Here is a 21,475-nt window from a genome sequence, read left to right as displayed (position 1 = left end):
CAAATAAATATGAGGTACGTTTCATTGGATTTTTATCTTATCTTCAAAAATATCTCGCAATTTTTAGCGCAAGTGAAGAAATTGTACTGGAGAGTTATCAGTGGATTTCCCATCTTGTCGCTTATACGTAAATAATACTACTAAGAAATAGTGATTTTATAAAAAAGTCTTTGAATTGATGTAGCAAAACCACCATCATCTCCACGGGAAGTGACTATAAAAGACACCAATTTTGTCCTAATTACACCATGTTATGTAGTCCAGCCGCATTCTATAGCTAAAGTGATGAGGTCTAAACAACTAAGGGGCATTTTGTTAACCTGTACGCGGTGTCGCAAAAACTAAACCAGTTACAGACTTCTTGGCAGGTTTTCAAATGTTCAGACAGATGTAGACCGATGCTTCAAGTTATTAATTATTATATTATTGCCGATGTTTTTGTTTATTTCAATTAAATCCAGCCGTGTCGCACGGGCATAGGCTGTGCGTTCGATCCTCACTCGAGGAAATTAAATATTTATTTAAAACGGCGTTGAGTTAAGCCACTTAACACGTAGAAATCGGAAAATGAGGCTAGGCTCAGTCTGCCTACCCTGCGGTACGCGGGATACTGCGTGAAGCTGTTTAAATTAAATGCAATACTTATTTAGGTTATCTGTCAAATTTATATTAAATATCAAATTATGTTATAAGTTTTTTAATTGTCACCCATAACTAGGTTATCTACCCATAAGCAAAAAATTAAAAACAACATGCAATATATCAATACGAAGGCAGCAGATCAACTTTTTAATATTAATTTTGCATTAAGAGCGAATGAGCACAGCCAAATAATACTTTCCAAATCGATTCTTTTAAGAAAAATTTAAATAAAATAAAATTAATAACATTGTTTTCTATATAACTGTTTAACGTTATTATCACGTCGATATCATAATATTAAATATAGAACAGGTATTTTGTACATTTTATTAGGATTTACAAACATTTAGCACTTTAGCTTCATATGCTAGAAACAAGACAGATTAATAATTAATTTTCTTTTCGAAATTTAAATATAATTATGTTTTTAAAATATATATATGTATAAAATGGTCAATTAAAATACAATAAAATATGGGTTAATATGCAATGTCGGTAATTAGACAAAAACGCCAAGTCACAGAGAAAGTTCGTAGTTTCCGAGATCGCGGTGAAATGCTTCAACGGCAATTAGTCGAGAATACGGTCACACACCGCACTTGCTTGTATTATTATTTTTATACTGTGTTTGTGTTCAATACGACTGCAACTTGAGCGTTATGGTCGCTAAAGACTTAAGAATGTTTAAATTTATCATTTAATTCTCAAATTACATGACTAATTTAACAATAAAATCAGTTCCAAGTTTTTTTCTGTATAAGTAATGTACCAATTTTCAAGTCATTGTAGGTCAAGTTGCGAAACATAACGCCGGGCTTGTCTTTCTGAGCAAGAATATAAAAATAATTAAAATATAAACATTCCACCGAGTGTGAATCGAACCTATCACCACCTCGCTTACAGTCAGACGCTGTAGGTACTATTGCGCCACATCCCCAATTTTAATAAACTTTAACAAAGTATTTCAGTTCATTTTATATCGCTATGTGAAATAAGAAAATAGTAAAACCTTATTTGATAAAATAAAAAAGAGTTAAGCAGCAAGCTTCGCAAAGCTCAAACAGGAAAGCTCCGTCAAGAGAAATTAAAACAACATTGTAAAGAGGTTAATACTTAATAATGATGACCACAGCACATATAAAACAATCCTTTATATGATATTAAGAATGGAAATTCCAAATTTTTTACGAACATTTTAAAATGTCTTTCTTAAGTAGATTTTTAAGAAGAAACTCTTATTAACGTATGCACATCAGTGACTGGATGAGGCTTGTAGAATGTAGATACACCGCTTTAGAGTGAGAAATGAAAATAATGAACGGTAAAAAATTAAGGCTTATCATACATAAACATTTGCACTCTCATTCACTGTCTGCCAGGGCTGTCAGTTAAAATAAAATTTACTATAAATTAATGATTCTGTCCATTATTTCTTTTATCTCTGTCATAGTTGTTAGTTAATTATTATTTTATATTAATAAACAAAATATTTATAACAAGCTAGCAGTATTTTTATATTTATTATATGGCTTAACCACTTCAAACTATGGGTTCTGACAACCCTAGTAGGAACTACTTTGTAAATTTGTAATGTTCGAGTCATCGTATATTATTTAAAACGTTTTTTGGAGTATACTCTCTTAAATTAATAACGAAATGAATATATTTTCACTCACCTATAGAATAAAAAAAACGACTAATGCAGCATATTAGAAAACGCATCAACTTTACTAATTATCTGAGCAGATGGTAATTTAGTTAATTAAAATATTTAAACACTTTATATTAATAAAAAATAAAATAATATAAAAATAATATTTTCTATCCCATAAATGTGGGGACAGTGAAACATATTTATTTCCAGTATAATGATTAAATTTAATTTTATGTATATGAACACAGAAACCTTTTATTTCCATAGAAGGCAAATAATAAAAATGATAAAAACAAATAAACGGAATGTTGAAATTTTATTTCATTACAGATATATAATATTTTATGAGTATTATTCATAAAATTACCAGAAAGGTATCACAGATAAGCTATGTTATCAATTCGACTTATCAATTGAATAGATTTTATTGGAAACACTATCGATAATTACAATTCTTCATATTTTTAAGACTAGCAAATAAAATACTTATCTATAAGATTAAGAAATTAATAATTTCATTAAAATCAAATAAAAATATCAATAATATTTTATTATTTTCGTATTTAAATTAATTAAAATTCAACACCTAAAATTATTATACCCAATATAATATCGAGTTCAAGCCAGTAATAATTGTTTATATTGCTAATATTTATTTACTATTACATAACTTAGAAATATTTAGATTCTACATATGTTTATAATTTTAACGCTTCAACAGTCGTAGATTAGAGCGCGCCAAAGCCCGCGCCTCTTATCATCTTATCACTGATAAAAACACTATCACTGATAGAGCCAGTTTTATCACATGTGAAAACATTACCATATAAGGTAACGAAAATTGCGATTGGTGGGATATTATGTTGCCGATAGTATATGAACTCTGATAAGACGGTTTTATATAGTCAATACACTCGAGCACTTATTCATTTTAGTGAGCCGAGCTGGACGCAGCGGCTGTCGCATTTATTTTCCTCTGTACTTTAATTTAAAAAGTAAGTTTAATATTTTAAAATTATTTTAATTTAATTTTTATTTAATAGTTTAAAGATATTGTGGTTTTTTAATTAATTTTAATTGTTTAAATTCTCAAGCGAATATTATAAGATAAGATCGTGTGGAAGTGTCGTTACAACGGTTATATAATTATATTGCATAATATAAAGTGAAGTGATAAAATTGTTTAAAAATTTAACGTTAATCGATTTCTTAATATTTATATATAATATTTATGTATAATATATTTCTTAATAAATAGTGAGAGTTAAGTAATTTTTTGCTAAAGGTAAATTAGTTTCGGTTACCGGCTCTCTGTATTTTTTTTTTCAATTCATTCTTTTTATTATTTTATGTTCAATATTGTTTTTCAATTAGCATATAAATACATAAATAAGAACGGTATCGGTTTTCTAAAGCATTGCGCAAAATTATCTAAATAAAATGTGAATAAAATTATCGTTGTGTAAATAATGACACATATCCGTATCTTTCTTATTGGAGTTACTAAGCGAAGATATAAAATTAAACAAAGTACAAGGTTGCAGATGAATAATTAAAGAATTCTTTATGTTGCGTTAAACATCTGTGATAATATTTAATTTTCACTTACGTGGTTCCTTACTTAGCCTTAAGTCAATAAAAATCACGTTGTATTCCGCAAAGAGCAGGGTAGGCAAAAGGAACCTGGTGTTTTAAGACACTCCTTTCCCAAGGGAAGAGAAGGCAAGGGGAAATGCGTATCTTTAGCCTTAACGATAGACTTTAAATAATTCTAAAATTATGATTTATGTTTTTCAGACTAATTCAAAATGTGCGACGAAGAAGTAGCCGCGTTAGTAGTAGACAATGGCTCCGGCATGTGCAAGGCCGGGTTCGCGGGAGACGACGCGCCTCGCGCCGTGTTCCCCTCGATCGTGGGCCGCCCGCGCCACCAGGGCGTGATGGTCGGCATGGGGCAGAAGGACTCCTATGTAGGAGATGAGGCACAGAGCAAGAGAGGTATCCTCACCCTCAAGTACCCCATCGAGCACGGCATCGTCACCAACTGGGACGATATGGAGAAGATCTGGCATCACACCTTCTACAATGAGCTGCGTGTGGCTCCCGAGGAGCACCCCGTGCTGCTCACCGAGGCTCCCCTTAACCCTAAGGCCAACAGGTTGGTTTCTGCCTTATAAATATTTGTACACACTATTTAGATTATATAACTCTCGCCGGGCTAACGCTCTTCCTTCTATGTTACAGAGAGAAGATGACACAGATCATGTTCGAGACCTTCAACACACCCGCCATGTACGTCGCCATCCAGGCCGTGCTCTCGCTGTACGCATCCGGTCGTACCACCGGTATTGTGCTAGACTCCGGTGATGGCGTCTCTCACACCGTGCCCATCTACGAGGGCTACGCACTTCCTCACGCCATCCTGCGTCTGGACTTGGCCGGCCGTGACCTCACCGACTACCTCATGAAGATCCTCACCGAGCGTGGATACTCCTTCACCACCACCGCCGAAAGAGAAATCGTGCGCGACATCAAGGAGAAACTCTGCTATGTCGCCCTCGACTTCGAACAGGAGATGGCTACCGCCGCCTCCAGCAGCTCCCTCGAGAAGTCCTATGAACTTCCCGACGGTCAAGTCATCACCATCGGAAACGAAAGATTCCGTTGCCCAGAGGCTCTGTTCCAGCCCTCATTCTTGGGAATGGAAGCTAACGGCATCCACGAGACCACTTACAACTCAATCATGAAGTGCGATGTGGACATCCGTAAGGACTTGTACGCTAACACAGTATTGTCCGGAGGTACCACCATGTACCCCGGCATCGCCGACCGCATGCAGAAGGAGATCACCGCGCTCGCGCCCTCCACCATGAAGATCAAGATCATCGCGCCCCCGGAGAGGAAGTACTCCGTATGGATCGGAGGATCCATCCTCGCGTCTCTGTCCACCTTCCAACAGATGTGGATCTCCAAACAGGAGTACGACGAGTCCGGTCCCTCTATCGTGCACAGGAAGTGCTTCTAAGCGCCAACTAAGACTCTTGCTTACCCCTATGATGCCCTACACCGAGACCCCTCCCGGGTGACTCAAATTACGCTTGTGATGTATATTTAAGTGCAGTATTTAACTAGGTTGTAAGGTATCGTAATATGCATATTACGTAATTTTTTGACAAAGATTTTTAATTTATTTATTAAAGGTGACTAACATTTTTAATAAAATAATAATTTATACCGGTATAATACTGTAGTTTTCTTGTCCCTTACATACTCTGGATAAAAAGTACATAAAATATTTAGATTTACAAGTTGCCATCCAGTATTTCTTACACGTTTCTGAAATGAATAGATGGAATTATAAAAACTGAACCTAAATTTTGCTGCCCAAATGGATATAAAAACATAAATATCTGCAAATTACAATTTCAATCCGTAAAAAAGTTGTTGCATAAAATTAACAAATGTTAATTAAGACAAGATGATGACCTCTAATGCAGGGGTCGTTTACCCTAAAATTTAATATTAAATTTACATTCTTATTTGCTAAAATACTTCAAACAGTTATATTACATATATGGAAAAACAGTACAAGTAATAATCATGTGCATATTTTTAGTTCAGGAAAATAATAATTCTAATATTTTCCTACATTGCGGTTGGGTGTCGAGAATAATAAATATTTAAGGTTTAATTAAAATTGTTTTTGGTATATATCCCGATTTACAGGAACATCACCTATCATGTTTTACTGCCAAAGGTTAAAAATGTTTTTCCTGTTATAGTATTGTTGACTATTTTAGCTAATAATTTAATATTATTTGTAATTGTTATATATTTAAATCATGCTTGTTTGTGGTACTTGTCTATGCGAGATAATACATATAAGTCAAAAAGGCAATTTTACGCTTTCTCACTTCGTTTTCCATATAATATTAGCTGTTCGTAATATTTTAGACAAAATTATTAATTAGTTTTCCTTTTTTTCAGCTTGACGCTTTATCCTTCATATAGCAGGGTAGGCAATGAGTTAAGACACTTCACTTTCCGCCCAATTCAGTAGGTATTGCGTGTTGAGTGGCGGAACTCAGGACACTAGAATAAATGAAAATATTAAATATTTAATTTCATCGAGTGGGAATCGAACCCAATTCAAAAAGTTTCATAGTATTAAGTATCCTGTAATATCTTGTTAAGAATGGGGAGTGAATCCATCTGTTGGATCTATTTGGATTACCTTGGATTCGCTCCCTACCCAAATTACCGTTATGTACCGTGACCATCTGGTCTGTGGTCAAGAGTAAAAAAAGTTTTTTTAACTATATCTTGATGAATGATGGTTTTTTATATTATCAATTTGTCTCGTCATTGAAAGTACAATAACAAATAGAATCTATTTTTTATGTAAATTTTAAATAAAGTTTATTTTTTTTAATTAATTAATTAAAAAATATATAAATAACAAATAAGCTTTTCTAAAAAATCTTTGTGGAGTAGCCTATGGATGTGGAATATTTAAAACTCAAAATTTAATCAACTTTTAACGAATTTGCTAAAAATCGATAAATGACCACCGAAAGTTTCCTTTTTTTTTATTTCAGGATAACTTTAACGTCTGATGGTGCTTTTGTTTTTATTTTTAGCCAAAATTTACCGAAAATTGATACATTTGGACGTCCTGGTGGCATGTTTTGGGACACCGAGACACACAAGTGAAAAACGCACGGGACAGTCCCGTTCAAAACGGGACGTCTAGTCACGTCACCTACAACTCACTGCCCTCGTATATTTGGAAGGTATATTTTTAACTGACCTAGTGGTAACTGTTTACGGCGCATCTAAAATTATCCCGGTAGTCTACGGTGCGTCTGAGAGTGCGTGACGTCACAGTGCATCACCTCTGTTTCGGGATCGGGACTATTTATGTATTCTTGATACTATTACTATATGTGTAGCCAAGAATTTGTTTTGATTATAATGTGGCGTCGGTAATGGAATTCAATAAAACTCCTAAATTATATGTAGGTATATTATATTGGGTGGCGCAAGGGCACAAACGGAGACTATGCGATAGGTTGTGGGTTCAATCCGTACTCGAGAAAATGGAATAATTAATATTTCTATTTTCTTCGTTCTGGTGTTGAGGCAAGGAGAAGCATGGCGTTAAGTTCGGCCGCTCATCTCACAATGCCTCCAGAATTTGGCTTAAATTGGGGAACACTGTCTTAACACTAGATTCCTTACCCTGCTTACCCTGCTGTGTGCGGGATACATACAGTGTGACGCTAAAAAAATATTGCTTTTATTACGCTTATAAAATTTATTACATTTGAGATTTAGTATTATTTTAACATTTAGAATATTATAACAACTATTTATTGTTAGAAAGCGTTCCAAGTAAATTGAATGTACGCGTCGGTAGGATTGGCTGGCTCAATTTTCATAGAGCCTGAATTTCCAGTAAGTTTTTAAAATTTAGTTATACTCATCATACAAGGAAATTGAAGCTTATGATCAGTAGTCATCATTGTTTTTTTTTCAGGTTCACGCTTTATCCTAATAACACATAATAGGGTAGGCAGAAGGAATCAGGTAACCTAATTTTAAGACATTCTGTTCCCATTAAGATGTCCTGCCGCCATGTCCTGATGATGATGGCCACTCTGTCACACTGTGTACTTAATTTGCATTAAAAATATTAATATTAATAGATTTTTTTTTCTATATAAATTACAAACAACAGAGATAACAGTAGAACTGTACATATAGAAAAAAGGCACGGACGATGAAAATGTGTTGTATCACTACTCTTTTAAATAAAATTAATTCGTTATTTTTAGAAACAAGTTTTATTTCATATCATAGAATTTAAAATAAAAACTTCCTTCACTATACCATCAAACATTATACATATATGCAGTTCTTTTTCTTGAACTTCAGAACTGAAGTAGAAACGCTCTAGTTGACAGTATGCTGAGAAATCTAAAAATAGTTTTCATATGTGATGGTCACATGTGCTGGTGCATGCATACTCGAGGCGTCGCGGAGGGTCAAGGGCGTGGCGATCGATGCGCCCCGGCCTCCCCCGCCCGCTGACGGCGCAGCCCTAGACGCCTTTAGCAATTACCGTCTCGACTATAATTACAGAGAGTTATGAAAATATAAAAAATATCAAGATGTGATTGTAAATGCTACGGTTGCGGGTTCGATCCCCACTCGGGGGAATGAATTATTATTTATTGATATATTCATTTCTTCTCTTTGGCACCATAGCAGGAGTTGTTAAGTTCCGCCACTTGCGTGTTGAGTGCTTGCTGCTTCGAAAAATTCCGCGGAAAGTAGAGAACCCTGCTATCTGCGTAAAGCCAAAACAAAAATATAAGAAAAAATAAACCTATAATCTTCTTATTTCTTATTATCATAGATTGATCGTCTATTCCTCTACAATTTTATATTTTCTTAACAAAATTATGAAGATATAATTTAAAAAAGTTGGAACGACACAGACAAATTAAATTGTCTCCCCCGGGGCGAGTTCTCGTGAGCTGAATTTTTATTATTTCTCAAATAAAAATCTAATTTTGTTTTTATAGTGAAAGGATAAGTAAAATCCGTTTGTTGTCTGAGAAGTTTGGCGTACTTAGTTTTATTATTCAAATTAATATGTATGATTGTTTAAAAATGCAAAAGTAACTGGATATCATCATGTTCATTACCCACTTGTTCACAGCCAAACCGCTAGACAGATATTCATGAAACTTTATTCAGTCAGTTCTTATAAATAAATTAAAGACCATTTTTTTAGTTTCACTCAGTGTCCCGTACACAAAGGATGCAGAAGGATATGCCCCAAATAATAGATTTTGTGATATAAGGAATATATATTCGAAATGTATCTATAGGCAGCGATTAGTTACAATTTTATTTTTAGTATGGCATTATTTATTTATGTGTAGTTATTTGTCTACTCTATTGAAACAATTATGTATTTTCGCTGTAATTATACACACACGTACACACACTCACTCACACACACACATAGTAAAAATACTAAAAAGTTTCAAGTATTTTTATGATCCAAGATCGTATTCCTCAACCATCGCGTCCTGTTCAACGACAAGTGTATATTATTTCAATATTTGAGGGATGAAGGATCCCTTTTGGAGGACGTCTCATGAATATTTTATGGTTTTTCTGGAACCTGCCATCGAAGTTTTTTTATATAAAAAAATGCTTTTTCAATAGCAAATATGCATAACCACTCTTATTGTGTAACAGTTAAGACTTAGTTCGTGTGATGAACGCAAGGGATGTTTGTACTTATTTTTAGAATGAAGGACAACTTGTGCCGAGCAGATGATGGGGAATTATTATTGCGCATAACGAAAGCTTTACGGATCAGAAAATTAAATAAAAATAATCAGTTCACTTCGTTCCCCACTTTATGCCGAATTCTGGAGGCATTGCATGCTGAGAAGCGAAACTCAACGCGGCTAAAATATTTATTTTTATCCTATTAGTCTCTAAAGGTCTAGATTATATGTACATTAATTGAATAGCATATTAATACTTAAATGATACATAGATTATTATAAAAAAATACGTTAACGATGTAAAATACTATAAACTATGATTCCAAGCAGACACTTCTACAAACGGTGAAAACAATTAGTCACGACAGCACACAGGCCACAGCACAGCACAAGCCAAGAGCCGGCCCGGCACGTAGCGTACGTACAATATGCACAGATAATGAATCATTCCACACGATATGCTCGTATGTATTCTCTTCGTATATTTTACAATAAAAGCATGTACCTATTTGTAATTCTCGATACACGCATCCTTCGTTGAGTCAGCGGTGGAACGGATATAAAAATTAATATTGTTTCTACTAAACTTACGCTTTTATCTATAAATGGTTATTTCTTTATAATAAAATAGTAGTAGAGGCAGTCGTGGTGCGAAGGCAAAAGTGTGATTGTAAACACGACTGGTTATGGATTCGATCGCGACTCGAGGAAATGAAATATTTATTTGAGTTTATATTTTCATATCTTCGTCTTCTCGTGTCGAGGTGTTGAGTTCTGCCACTCAACACGCAATGCCACCAGAATTCGGAGGAAATTGAGGAACAGAGTGTCTTAACACTGGGTTCCCGCTGCCTACTCTGCTTGATACAGCACGAAGGTGATAAAAATAGTAAAATATTATTATTATATTTCCTGATATTCTTATTGTAAAGAAAACAACAAACGAAGTATGAATAACATACAACTACTTCACTGTCTAAGAGAGGGTGCTTGATTTCAACCCTTTCTTTTTAATTTCAACCCTTTTGACTTTAATGGAGTGTACGCAAGTTGCAAGTTGAAACTACAATTTTAGTATAACATTTATGAATAGTATTACGTAGTGAAAATTTTGAAAAGAGCAATGGATATAGACACAATACTATGTTTTATTTAGTTTTTCATTTCGATTATTTCAGAGTTTCTAAAAAGAATAACTTAAAATATCTTTAATTTTCTATCTTATGGCTACTTTAACATGAAATGGTTATAACATAATAATAGAAACACATCCATTTCACGTCACACAGAGCGATAGAGATCGCCAACGATAGGATTATACAAATAAAGGTTTATTTACAATCCAATCGAGAATCAAATACAAGGCCTTTGGGCTGGCGCGGGCCAAGGATGTATCTAAATCAAATAATACATAATAGTGATGGGCTGCTTCATGAATTACTTTACAACCGTTATGAAATTACTTTTTTTATGTTTATAGAAATGTTAAAATTTTATACCTAAAAATTGTTTTTATATGTATAAATAATTTTTATTTATAAATTATATTCATACTACTTGGAAATGTACTGTATAGGTAACTACATAAATAATTGCTATGATTAACACAATTTATGTTTGATAATAAATCAATACATTATTACTTACATTTCTTCTTAACAAGTTATTAGTTTTGTTTTAAAGAATATGTAGCTATATACCTAGTTAAAATATTAAATTTAAATTTAACATTATTTCAAATTCATAAATTAGTAGTAGTAGTAGTTAGTATAGTCTGAATTAATTTTCCCCTTCGACTATTTTTGAAATTACATTTATTTAAAATTTAAATACAGAAAAAATATGAATTATACTTAGCACCTTTCTAATATAATTTAAGTCATATAATATGTAAACTATTATTTTTTAGCTTCACGCACAAAGCAGGGACGGCAGAAGGAACCTAGGAACCTATTGTTATGACGCACCGTGCCCATTAAGATACTTCCGTTCCCCACTTTCCGCCGAATAATTATTTCCAATTTCTCTCATTAGAAGTCTTATTTGATTTTGTACGGTATTGCATCTAGGTAGTAAATAAATGATTTCCTCCATTAGGTATTTTGGTTTGTTAAGCGTGCTTGTCGCACAAAATAAATTCTTTTAATAAGGCATACATGGAATTTATTAATTCATATTATTAGTCATCGATTAGCACAAAATACCCATATGCATATAGTTAACAACACATTGTATTGTTATTTTATTTCTATTTAAAAATAAAACCAATGCATTACAATGAATAATAATAATGGAAGTAACAGATCAATAACATCATAATAATTATAGGTATTGATTATCTTATACCTTTTTATAATGTCACACGCTGTTTCCCGCACACAGCATGGTAGGTAGAGGAAACTTAGTGTTAAGACACTCCGTTCCGCATTCTCCACCGAATTCTGGAGTATTATGTGGGGAAAGTCAATGCCGCGCTTTCGCTAGAACGAAGAAATGAAAATACTAAATATTTTATTTCCTTGAGTGGAAACCGAACCCACTACAAGTCACGTTTACAGTGACACTTTGTGCCCCGATTAGCCCCTATACTCTTAATAAATTATTTAGCTGGCTATACGAAAATTGGCTATATTTGCGAAAGGAGGATAAATATTCGTGCCCTTGAACACTCATTTATGACCCCAAGTTTCGGAAATAATTTTATAAATGGAACTTGGGGTCGCGAGGGCTGAGTCAGCCGTGCAGTACGCTTGCGCTAATCAGGCTTACTCACCGTAGTAAAATTCTGATAACTATACATTCTTAAAATTGATTAACGGCATAGTCTAATAAATTAAATATATAATATGTTTGTAACATGTGTAAGAATTTTTTTTTTATTAGCTTCACGGTGTATTCTGCAAACAGCAGGATGGAACCTAGTGTTAAGACACTCCGTTCCCCACTTTCCGCCGATATAAAATATTAATAATGTCTATTAATATTTTATTAGTTCATCATTTATTTTATGCTTATTATATTATATAGAATTTTGTTAGTCATTTACAAACTTTCATACATCTTTTTTTATCGTCGTCACACCCTGGCTGTAAAGTTACAATGTCCTTATTATGGGAGGCAACTGTCATAAAATCCTTCCAACAGTAGATCCTTTGTCTGTTACAACGTGCGAGTAAAAAAAAATAAAGTACATTGACCCTGACCTTTTTATGACAATCACATGACAGTAACTTCTGAATAAAGTAATAATTATATAAAAAAATATTAATATTTTATAATTAATGTCCATATGTTAGATAAGTACTAAGATAAAATAAAATTTGTGAAAGATCTATTAATAAGTAAATCATACTTATCAACAAGTGTCACGTAATGTAATTTATCACGTTTAATATATTATGACAGTGAAAGTTATAAAACATTTTCTAGTGAAATTATGAAAATGCAACAAATTTAGAAGATATTATGATGATTCTAATGAATATTGATTAAAGAGAGAAGTTTCTCCTGGCTTAGCACATTAACTGTATTACGAGTAACCGTAAAATTTTCTAAGATTTTATCATGTTTTATATTATACGCTTACTGGTCACGGCTTTATCTACATATTTTAAAATAAGCCAGCTAATTAACGCTAAAGTTTATTTTAGTCGTAATGTCTCAATAACATACCTACTATATGTCAATAACAAAATCAATATGAATCATACCCTTACACAGTATTTTATTTCTGATATCATCTTTTGGACGCTATTATAAGTAGTATAGAATACAATATAGATTAATAAATTGTAAAGAGAATTAAGATAAATTGCAAGCTGATGCAAATGACACCGTGCTGCATCGAAACTCAGGTATGCGGGACCACCGTTGCCGATAAGGCATGCGTCGAGACGGTAACCTGGATATAACAAATGCTATCTACAGCTAAGCCTCGTCTAACATCAAACAGCCGTTACAATTTAGTCGGTTTATTTAGCCACAATATTGGATTGAATGAATCGTTGTTACTAGACACAAACACAGATAAAGATTATAGAAGTGTGTGTGAAACCCGCTACGTACGTACAGTGACCGTTGCGGGCGTTCACCAATCAGAGCCTCCTGCCCATATATGGTAATACCGACGGTTTGAAACGGGCGAGGACTGAGGAGGTCGAGTCTTTTAATGATTGCAGAAAAATAACAATTCCATTTTTAATTCGTAAATGATAATTGACAGCTGTCTCACCCCCGACTGTCATTGTATTGATTTTGTAGGTCATTTTGCATGTCGATGTAGAAAAATTTGTAAATTAAATAATAAGTAGTAGTAATAATCTAGGGCTCCGCTAGCGGTTGTAGAGCTTCGTTCGCGAAACGCCACCTCCTAGTGAAGCGGATCGACCTTCGCGAGTGTCGACTATCGAGCGGACGACAGCGGCGGCCGGTATTTCTCACGGCCCGATAATCGTTATTTTTCTACTTATTGTAGTTTTACGGTACGTTACCTAAGTATAATAATTAGTAAACAGTACATATTATTGAACAATAACTTCGTTTCCTTTGTTCTATGGATAGAAGTTATTTGTTTGAAACATGACATATTATCCTGTTAAAATAAAACGAGGGTTTACATTTATATTGCTGTGGAATAGGCTTTACCCTCGTAACCGTAGATGCACATAAAACATCTGTGCGTGTTGGCACCGCGCCAATATAGATCAATATTTTTATTTACTTTCGCCATTGCATCTGATGTGGGTGAAGTATATATGGAGTTAATCTAATTAACTGCACTGGGTTTGGTCTGCCGCTATAGTATAGAAATCGTAAGGGCAATGTGAGATGTGCCTACTATGCCTAGCTGCCTACTTTACTTGTGATGAGGCAGCGTTGTGCGGCGCGGCGTGGACGGGTCGGGTGGTGGCGAGGGGAGGGGAGGGGACGCGCAGGCTCCCTGCAGCGCAATACCATATATGGTAACGAAAACTCAGAATACTTCTGATTGGCGGAGAGGCCGCCGCGGCAGCGGGCTCGCGGGTAGGGGGGCCCCGATAACCGGCCCCATTTATATACTCCGGGGCCCTCGTTCGCCAACATTCCACGAAGTGTGCCCGAGCTGAGGTGTTGTGCAGCAGAACCGAGGCTGTGCAATAGCGATTAATTTATTTATTTAATAGGACTATTTAAATTAAAGTAAGTTTGTCACATGTGCGCATCTTGTAGTGTTTCGTGTGCATTTTTAGTGTATTGTGAGCAATTAGTGCGGTATTTGATGTGTGCGGGTCAGTGACACGCGGAGCCGGGCCGCGTGACGCCGGTCGGGACCCGGGAGCGCCGGTTGCGGTAGGGCGTGGTCGACGCGTTAATTGTACAATTTGCAAAGTAAAAGTTACTAAGTGAGAAATAAGTATGAAAGTTGCCAATAGTAGTCGAGCCGATACAACTTTTACCGACCCGCCACCGCCCGCCTCCGTGTCACGCCGCGTGATACCGCCACGTTTCCATAGAATGGCTTCTCGTTGAACAGAACCTTATTTGGTGTCTGTGACTTCGAGCGCCCACTTGGCTGGCGTGGGTTTTCAGTTCCAGGCCTTTTATGGTGTTGGCTATTGATTTTAGTGTCGTCCATATTTGTATTTAAGTTAATCTTATTAGAGTTAACGTTCTTATTCATATATGGTTATTAAGGACTATTAGTATTACTGTAATAACTTAGCCTTCTAATAAGTTTTTTCTTACTTTTCAGACTTAATTCAAAATGTGTGACGAGGAAGTAGCCGCGTTAGTAGTAGACAATGGCTCCGGTATGTGCAAGGCCGGGTTCGCGGGAGACGACGCGCCTCGCGCCGTGTTCCCCTCGATCGTGGGCCGCCCGCGCCACCAGGGCGTGATGGTCGGCATGGGGCAGAAGGACTCCTATGTAGGAGATGAGGCACAGAGCAAGAGAGGTATCCTCACCCTCAAGTACCCCATCGAGCACGGCATCGTCACCAACTGGGACGATATGGAGAAGATCTGGCATCACACCTTCTACAATGAGCTGCGTGTGGCTCCCGAGGAGCACCCCGTGCTGCTCACGGAGGCTCCCCTTAACCCTAAGGCCAACAGGTAGGTTTCTGCCTCATAAATATGTGTGTACACTATTTAGATTATACGACTCTCGCCATGCTAACGATCTTCCTTATTTGTTACAGAGAAAAGATGACACAGATCATGTTCGAGACCTTTAACACACCCGCCATGTACGTCGCCATCCAGGCCGTGCTCTCGCTGTACGCCTCTGGTCGTACCACCGGTATCGTGCTAGATTCCGGCGATGGTGTTTCCCACACCGTACCCATCTACGAGGGCTACGCGCTTCCTCACGCCATCCTGCGTCTGGACTTAGCTGGTCGCGATCTTACCGACTACCTGATGAAGATCCTCACAGAACGTGGTTACTCTTTCACCACCACTGCCGAAAGAGAAATCGTGCGCGACATCAAAGAGAAGCTCTGCTATGTCGCCCTCGACTTCGAGCAGGAGATGGCCACCGCCGCCTCCAGCAGCTCCCTCGAGAAGTCCTATGAACTTCCCGACGGTCAAGTCATCACCATCGGAAATGAGAGATTCCGTTGCCCAGAGGCTCTTTTCCAACCCTCATTCTTGGGTATGGAAGCCTGCGGCATTCACGAGACCACTTATAACTCGATCATGAAGTGTGATGTGGACATCCGTAAGGACTTGTACGCCAACACAGTATTGTCTGGAGGTACCACCATGTACCCCGGCATCGCCGACCGCATGCAGAAGGAGATCACCGCGCTCGCGCCCTCCACCATGAAGATCAAGATCATCGCGCCCCCAGAAAGGAAGTACTCCGTATGGATCGGAGGATCCATCCTCGCGTCTCTGTCCACCTTCCAACAAATGTGGATCTCCAAACAGGAGTACGACGAGTCTGGACCCTCGATCGTGCACAGGAAGTGCTTCTAAGCGCGCAGGCGCGCGTTGCTGCCCCCGGAAGCGGCCCGCGGCCCGGTCGGCCCCGCGGCCGGCTGCTCAACTCAGGCTTGTAATCTCCGTTAATTTAATTGTACGTAAGATATTATTATATGTAATTAAATGGTAACAGTGACGGCAGGGCGGAGCGCGGCGGCGCTCCCCGGCCGCCCCCGGGCCGCCGGCCTCTGTACTGCACTCGCCAAAGGATTTTGTAATCTCATGAATGATGATTGTATGTGCTGAAACGGATAAGACTACTTTCTTACTAGGTCATTTATAAATTATAAAATATAACAAAAATACAAGAAAAAAATCTGTAAAATTTAACCTGTCTTTTCTTTACCTTGCCCTTGACACGGTTCCACACCGACTCATGTTTATGAAGCTCTCGAGTGCAACGCTCGACATTGACTCTGGACGAAAATAGATTTGGACGGGAGCGATGTGAGTCGCAGCCCGTACTTAATATAAGCTATTAGTTTCATTGAAAATAATAATAATTTAAAATATTATACAAACTAGGTATTTACTTTAAACAAACTCTAATTAGTTAAATTAGACAAATTGTAACTGTCTTTTACGTAATAGTATTTCAAAAATCTACACCTAAAATCTAGATAGTACGGACATAGTAACTAGAATATGCCTTCATTAGCGTTTGCATACTACCAACAATAAGACAACCATATAGGTAGGTTATATGAAATTAAATACCTATGAGTAGGTAGGTAGGTAGATTATATTTTCATAAAAGCAGTTGGTATCTCTAAACGGGTAACATCCGGTTGTATATGGATGTCCAGTAACGTCATATACTTAAAAGCTGACGGATTTGTAATGACGATTGCGTCATTGTGGCTGCATAAGGAACAGCTACATTTAGATATAGATAGATAAATGTACTTTTATTAAATAAATCATTGTTTATTGTCTAGATTACACGTCCATTTGAATCCGTAACCTATGGCACAAAAAAATTAGACGAGTCAATGGCTTTTGCAGGCTTGCAGTTCAACAATACTGCATTTCTATCGCGTGTATTTATTTTTGTTCTTATCTCCTTTTATTATTGTTTTAAAATATCCTTATCTATTTTACGCTGTATCCGAGTGACTGTACAGCGCTTAGAAGTAACTACAGTACTTATATAGTAGTTAACTATAGTATTTGTATAGTATTTTCGTGGAATTATTATAAATGGCCAAATAAAATTTTTAACTGTAACTAAATATTTAATTTTGCAACTATATTTTTTATAAGCCATCATCATCGTCAACCTGTCCTCGTCCACTGTTGGACATGGGTCATATTACAATTTATTCATTAAAGTAATTAATGAAATTTTATTTATGACAAATTGACCAATAGGTATGATTCACAAAAGATTTTTTGTTTTCTTCAAGAAACTAATAGAACGGAATTGTTATTCTTCTGAATCTCATGCCTATCCTTCTATGTGCGGGATACGGCGTGAAGCGCGAAAATATATTTATAAATAAATAAACACGATCTTGACGATGCATGGAAACGGATAATTTTACACGCGATACTAACGGCTTTGGTTTCCTCTTGCGAAAATATCTATATATTTCTTTTCCAGTCTTGCTAAATACAGCCGGATTAGAGTTCCGCGGATGTTAGATGTTTCCCAATAGTACCTGTTGCTGAAAAAAATAACAATATAAACACGTAACTTTGCAATTTAAGGTAAGAGGTTTTTTTTTTCATAAATGAAAAACAAAACAATAGCATTAGCATCTTTCTTTTGAAAAAAAAATAGCAATGCTTATATTATTGATTATTATTTATTAATTAACCTAGTCTAAATTAACCTAATGTATTAATTAATTGCATTTAAGTATTCTGAATAAGCTGCTCATATTAAATACAATTTGCTACCGCAGTGGCACCGGGGTGTGACTGTATACGAGACCGTAGGGGGTTCGATTTCCGCTCGGCGGGATCAATAATAATTCTAATTTATTAATATTTTTATTTCTTTGCTGTGATAAAAAGGCAAAGCGCGGCGTTGAGTTCCGAACTACACTATGTTCTCTCTGCCTTTCCTGTCCGATGCATGACTAGAGATAAAAAAGTAAAAATGTTCAACAGGTGAATATTATAATTAAAACCAGTATAAAGTTTCACATTTTATTTTTGACATGATTAACAAACAGTTCATTCATAAAAATAGTGAAGTTAAAAAATGACGACGACCATTACAATATTATAGTTAAAAAATCGTTGTATCAAAATAAATAATATAACTTTTAATAGGTAAAATGCATTTGGGTAACTCTGAAAATCTGATATTTCTGATAATTACCTTTACATACCAAACACAGCAGTATTTCGTTCGCACTTTGAAAACATTAACATAGTAAATTCTTAAGATTTCTATATTACTAGATTCCTTAGGATACCTATATTAATAGATACCTTAGGATACCTAATTAGAAGATTCCTATATTAATTATTAGCTACCGTAGACATATCCGATTTTAAAGTTACTCCAAACGCACCTTGTTTAGTTTAATTTTTTTTATTATGTACATATTTGTCGCCATCGGGCTCATATTGACTTTTTACTTGTCCTTGAAAATTCATTAAAAATAGTAGAATAGTTTAAAATGAAGCTAAAAGTTTTTATTAATAAAGGATACATTGAAATTATTAAAATGAAAAAAAATGTAAGGAAAGTGATACATTAACAATGTTAGTGGTAACTGGTTAAGTAAAAAGACCTATCTAAAATTATAATAAAAAGTGATTTATATGCTATTCAAGTTGCCATATTCGTGAAAACGTGAGAATACATTTCCTCTTGCACAGTTATATGAAACGTAATTGATTTGTAGAAACAATCAATAAATAATTTGTGTAGGAGTGTGGTATTTAAATGTTGTATTTCTAAAACTTAAAACTACAGTAAAAACATTTAAAAATCAAGTGCTATCAGTATATTGTAGAAATATAAGAAACATTGCATCGAGAAAAGTTAAAAACCTTGCAAAACACAAAAAAATCCCTCCATTTTATTAAAACTTGGCAAATTTGTGCAAAAAAACATAATTAAATCGAGTTAAAAGTTAAAATTAAATTTAAGATTCTAGTTAGCACGCACGTTGGGCTTTCATTAAATCTACATTAGTTCGAGATAATAGAAAACGCTTAAAGAGATATAATATTTAATTTAAAAAAAATATTAACATCTAACTGGACTAGCTCCTTCACTAAGCCTAGATTAAATTACTCGAGGATATATAAGCCTTTAGAATTACAATTTATATTAAATTATTAAAACGTACTTGATCGATCATAAAAAAAATATTTTAATTAAAAAACGGAAATCCATATCTTATATATCTTTCTCTTTTTATTATATAAAAATATATTTCGTCGTAGTGGGTATTATTTTGAAGTATACGATATCATGTTAGATGGCCTTAGGTATTTTTATAGTAAATTCACACCCCAAGATCTAAATCATTTTGAAATATAATTTTGAACATTCCTGTTGTTTGGGCTGTTTGGTGAGCGAAACGAGCAGGGGAAGGAGCCCCCTATTGATTAATATATTATTATTACGACATGCAATACATATTTTTAATATAAATATTTCAAAAACAAAACAAACTGACAAATTTATTTTTAAATATTTTGTAAAATTTTTACAATATATGCATATCACACTACAGGCTTATAGCTCCTTGATAAATATATTATAAAAAAAACCTTAAAAAATTGATCAAATACTAAAATTTAAAACTAAATCATACAAGTACGAACAACTAAGCGTAATGGCGGCGTTGTGCGGTATCAGATTCTATTTAACACTGGATATAAGATTTGTGCAATTAAAACGACAAGAAAATATCAAATATTAAAAAAAAAAACAAATAATTAGACATAAGTTTATAGCTGTCATTATTTTTAAAAATAATTTTCTTTTTAATATAATTAAGACTAAACAATAATTATTTATCGATAATTTAAATAAGTATGTTAGTATGAAACAGTTAATATTTGTAAGTTAGTTTAGAGGATAGTTTTAAGAAAGTTAAAAAATATATATGTTGAACATTATAATGTTCAATCAAATATTTATAATATATATAACAAATTGTAATGGCTCATAAGGAGATAAATATTTATTAATAAATTATGCAATATACAGATAAACATTTAAACTTTTAATATATATTTTTTGCTAATTTAAATGATAAATCATTTAATAGTCACTTTTTAATGTCTATAATAGTCAATTACTAGTCAAAACAATTAGTAATGCATGCATTTTTTATTACTTCAAGTCGTTTCAATACACAAATCTTTGCTTAGTTTTAGAATTAAAGTTTAGGGTTGCCAACACTATAATAAATACTGTGCAGAATATAATATTTTCAAAATATAGGAAAATGATCCTTTATTTCTACTGTGCAGAATATAATATTTTCAAAATATAGGAAAATGATCCTTTATTTCTACTGTGCAGAATATAATATTTTCAAAATATAGGAAAATGATTCTTTATTTTAAATATTAATGAATTTGTTTCTTTACATTAAATTTTGACTGATGCAACTTTAAAATCATCAATATAGGAAATAGATTCATATAGTTTTCTTTTATAAAAAATAAGTTTTGTTGGCAACCCTAATTATATCAATTTATATATTAAAATTGAATTCAACTTTTGTACTTTAGACATAATATTAATTGTAAGGCCACTTTTTATATTCACACTATAGAAAATAAATATAAACAAAGTGAGAAAATCTAATTTATGAGGTTGTCTTGGTAATTACAATATAACATTATCAATAATTTAAAAACGAAATACAATATTTTCTATAGTGTGTATACAACATCTTATATCCGAAACTGAACACATGTCCGG

General features: G+C 34.4%; 2 protein-coding genes across 2 annotated transcripts; both read left to right on the top strand.

Annotated features, from left to right (window-relative positions):
• Nucleotides 1–3,150: 3,150 nt before the first annotated feature.
• On the top strand, nt 3,151–5,539 carry LOC146531279 (actin, cytoplasmic A3a). The gene is made up of 3 exons (XM_085198476.1): nt 3,151–3,291; nt 4,094–4,454; nt 4,541–5,539. The coding sequence occupies exons 2-3, from the start codon at nt 4,105–4,107 to the stop codon at nt 5,319–5,321; spliced, it is 1,131 nt and encodes a 376-aa protein (XP_085054602.1). The 5' UTR covers nt 3,151–3,291; nt 4,094–4,104; the 3' UTR covers nt 5,322–5,539.
• Nucleotides 5,540–14,651: 9,112 nt separating this feature from the next.
• LOC146531278 (actin-5C) lies at nt 14,652–16,902 on the top strand. Its single transcript, XM_085198475.1, has 3 exons — nt 14,652–14,784; nt 15,338–15,699; nt 15,786–16,902. Exons 2-3 carry the CDS (start codon nt 15,350–15,352, stop codon nt 16,564–16,566), a joined length of 1,131 nt encoding a protein of 376 aa, XP_085054601.1. The 5' UTR covers nt 14,652–14,784; nt 15,338–15,349; the 3' UTR covers nt 16,567–16,902.
• Nucleotides 16,903–21,475: the final 4,573 nt, after the last annotated feature.

Source organism: Heliconius melpomene, chromosome 15 (assembly GCF_056956725.1).
Source record: "Heliconius melpomene rosina isolate 202511_hmr_F chromosome 15, ASM5695672v1, whole genome shotgun sequence".
In the NCBI taxonomy this organism is placed as follows: Eukaryota; Metazoa; Arthropoda; class Insecta; order Lepidoptera; family Nymphalidae; genus Heliconius; species Heliconius melpomene.
The sequence above is the reverse complement of the archived record's forward strand: the minus strand, read 5'-3'. Positions and strand labels throughout refer to the sequence as shown.

Bases quoted from the DNA above. Each gene is read 5' to 3' on its own strand.
- LOC146531279 (XM_085198476.1), top strand. From the start codon at position 4,105: ATGTGCGACGAAGAAGTAGCCGCGTTAGTAGTAGACAATGGCTCCGGC. The intron at 4,455-4,540 runs GTTGGTTTCTGC...TCTATGTTACAG, and splicing joins CTTAACCCTAAGGCCAACAG to AGAGAAGATGACACAGATCA.
- LOC146531278 (XM_085198475.1), top strand. From the start codon at position 15,350: ATGTGTGACGAGGAAGTAGCCGCGTTAGTAGTAGACAATGGCTCCGGT. The intron at 15,700-15,785 runs GTAGGTTTCTGC...TATTTGTTACAG, and splicing joins CTTAACCCTAAGGCCAACAG to AGAAAAGATGACACAGATCA.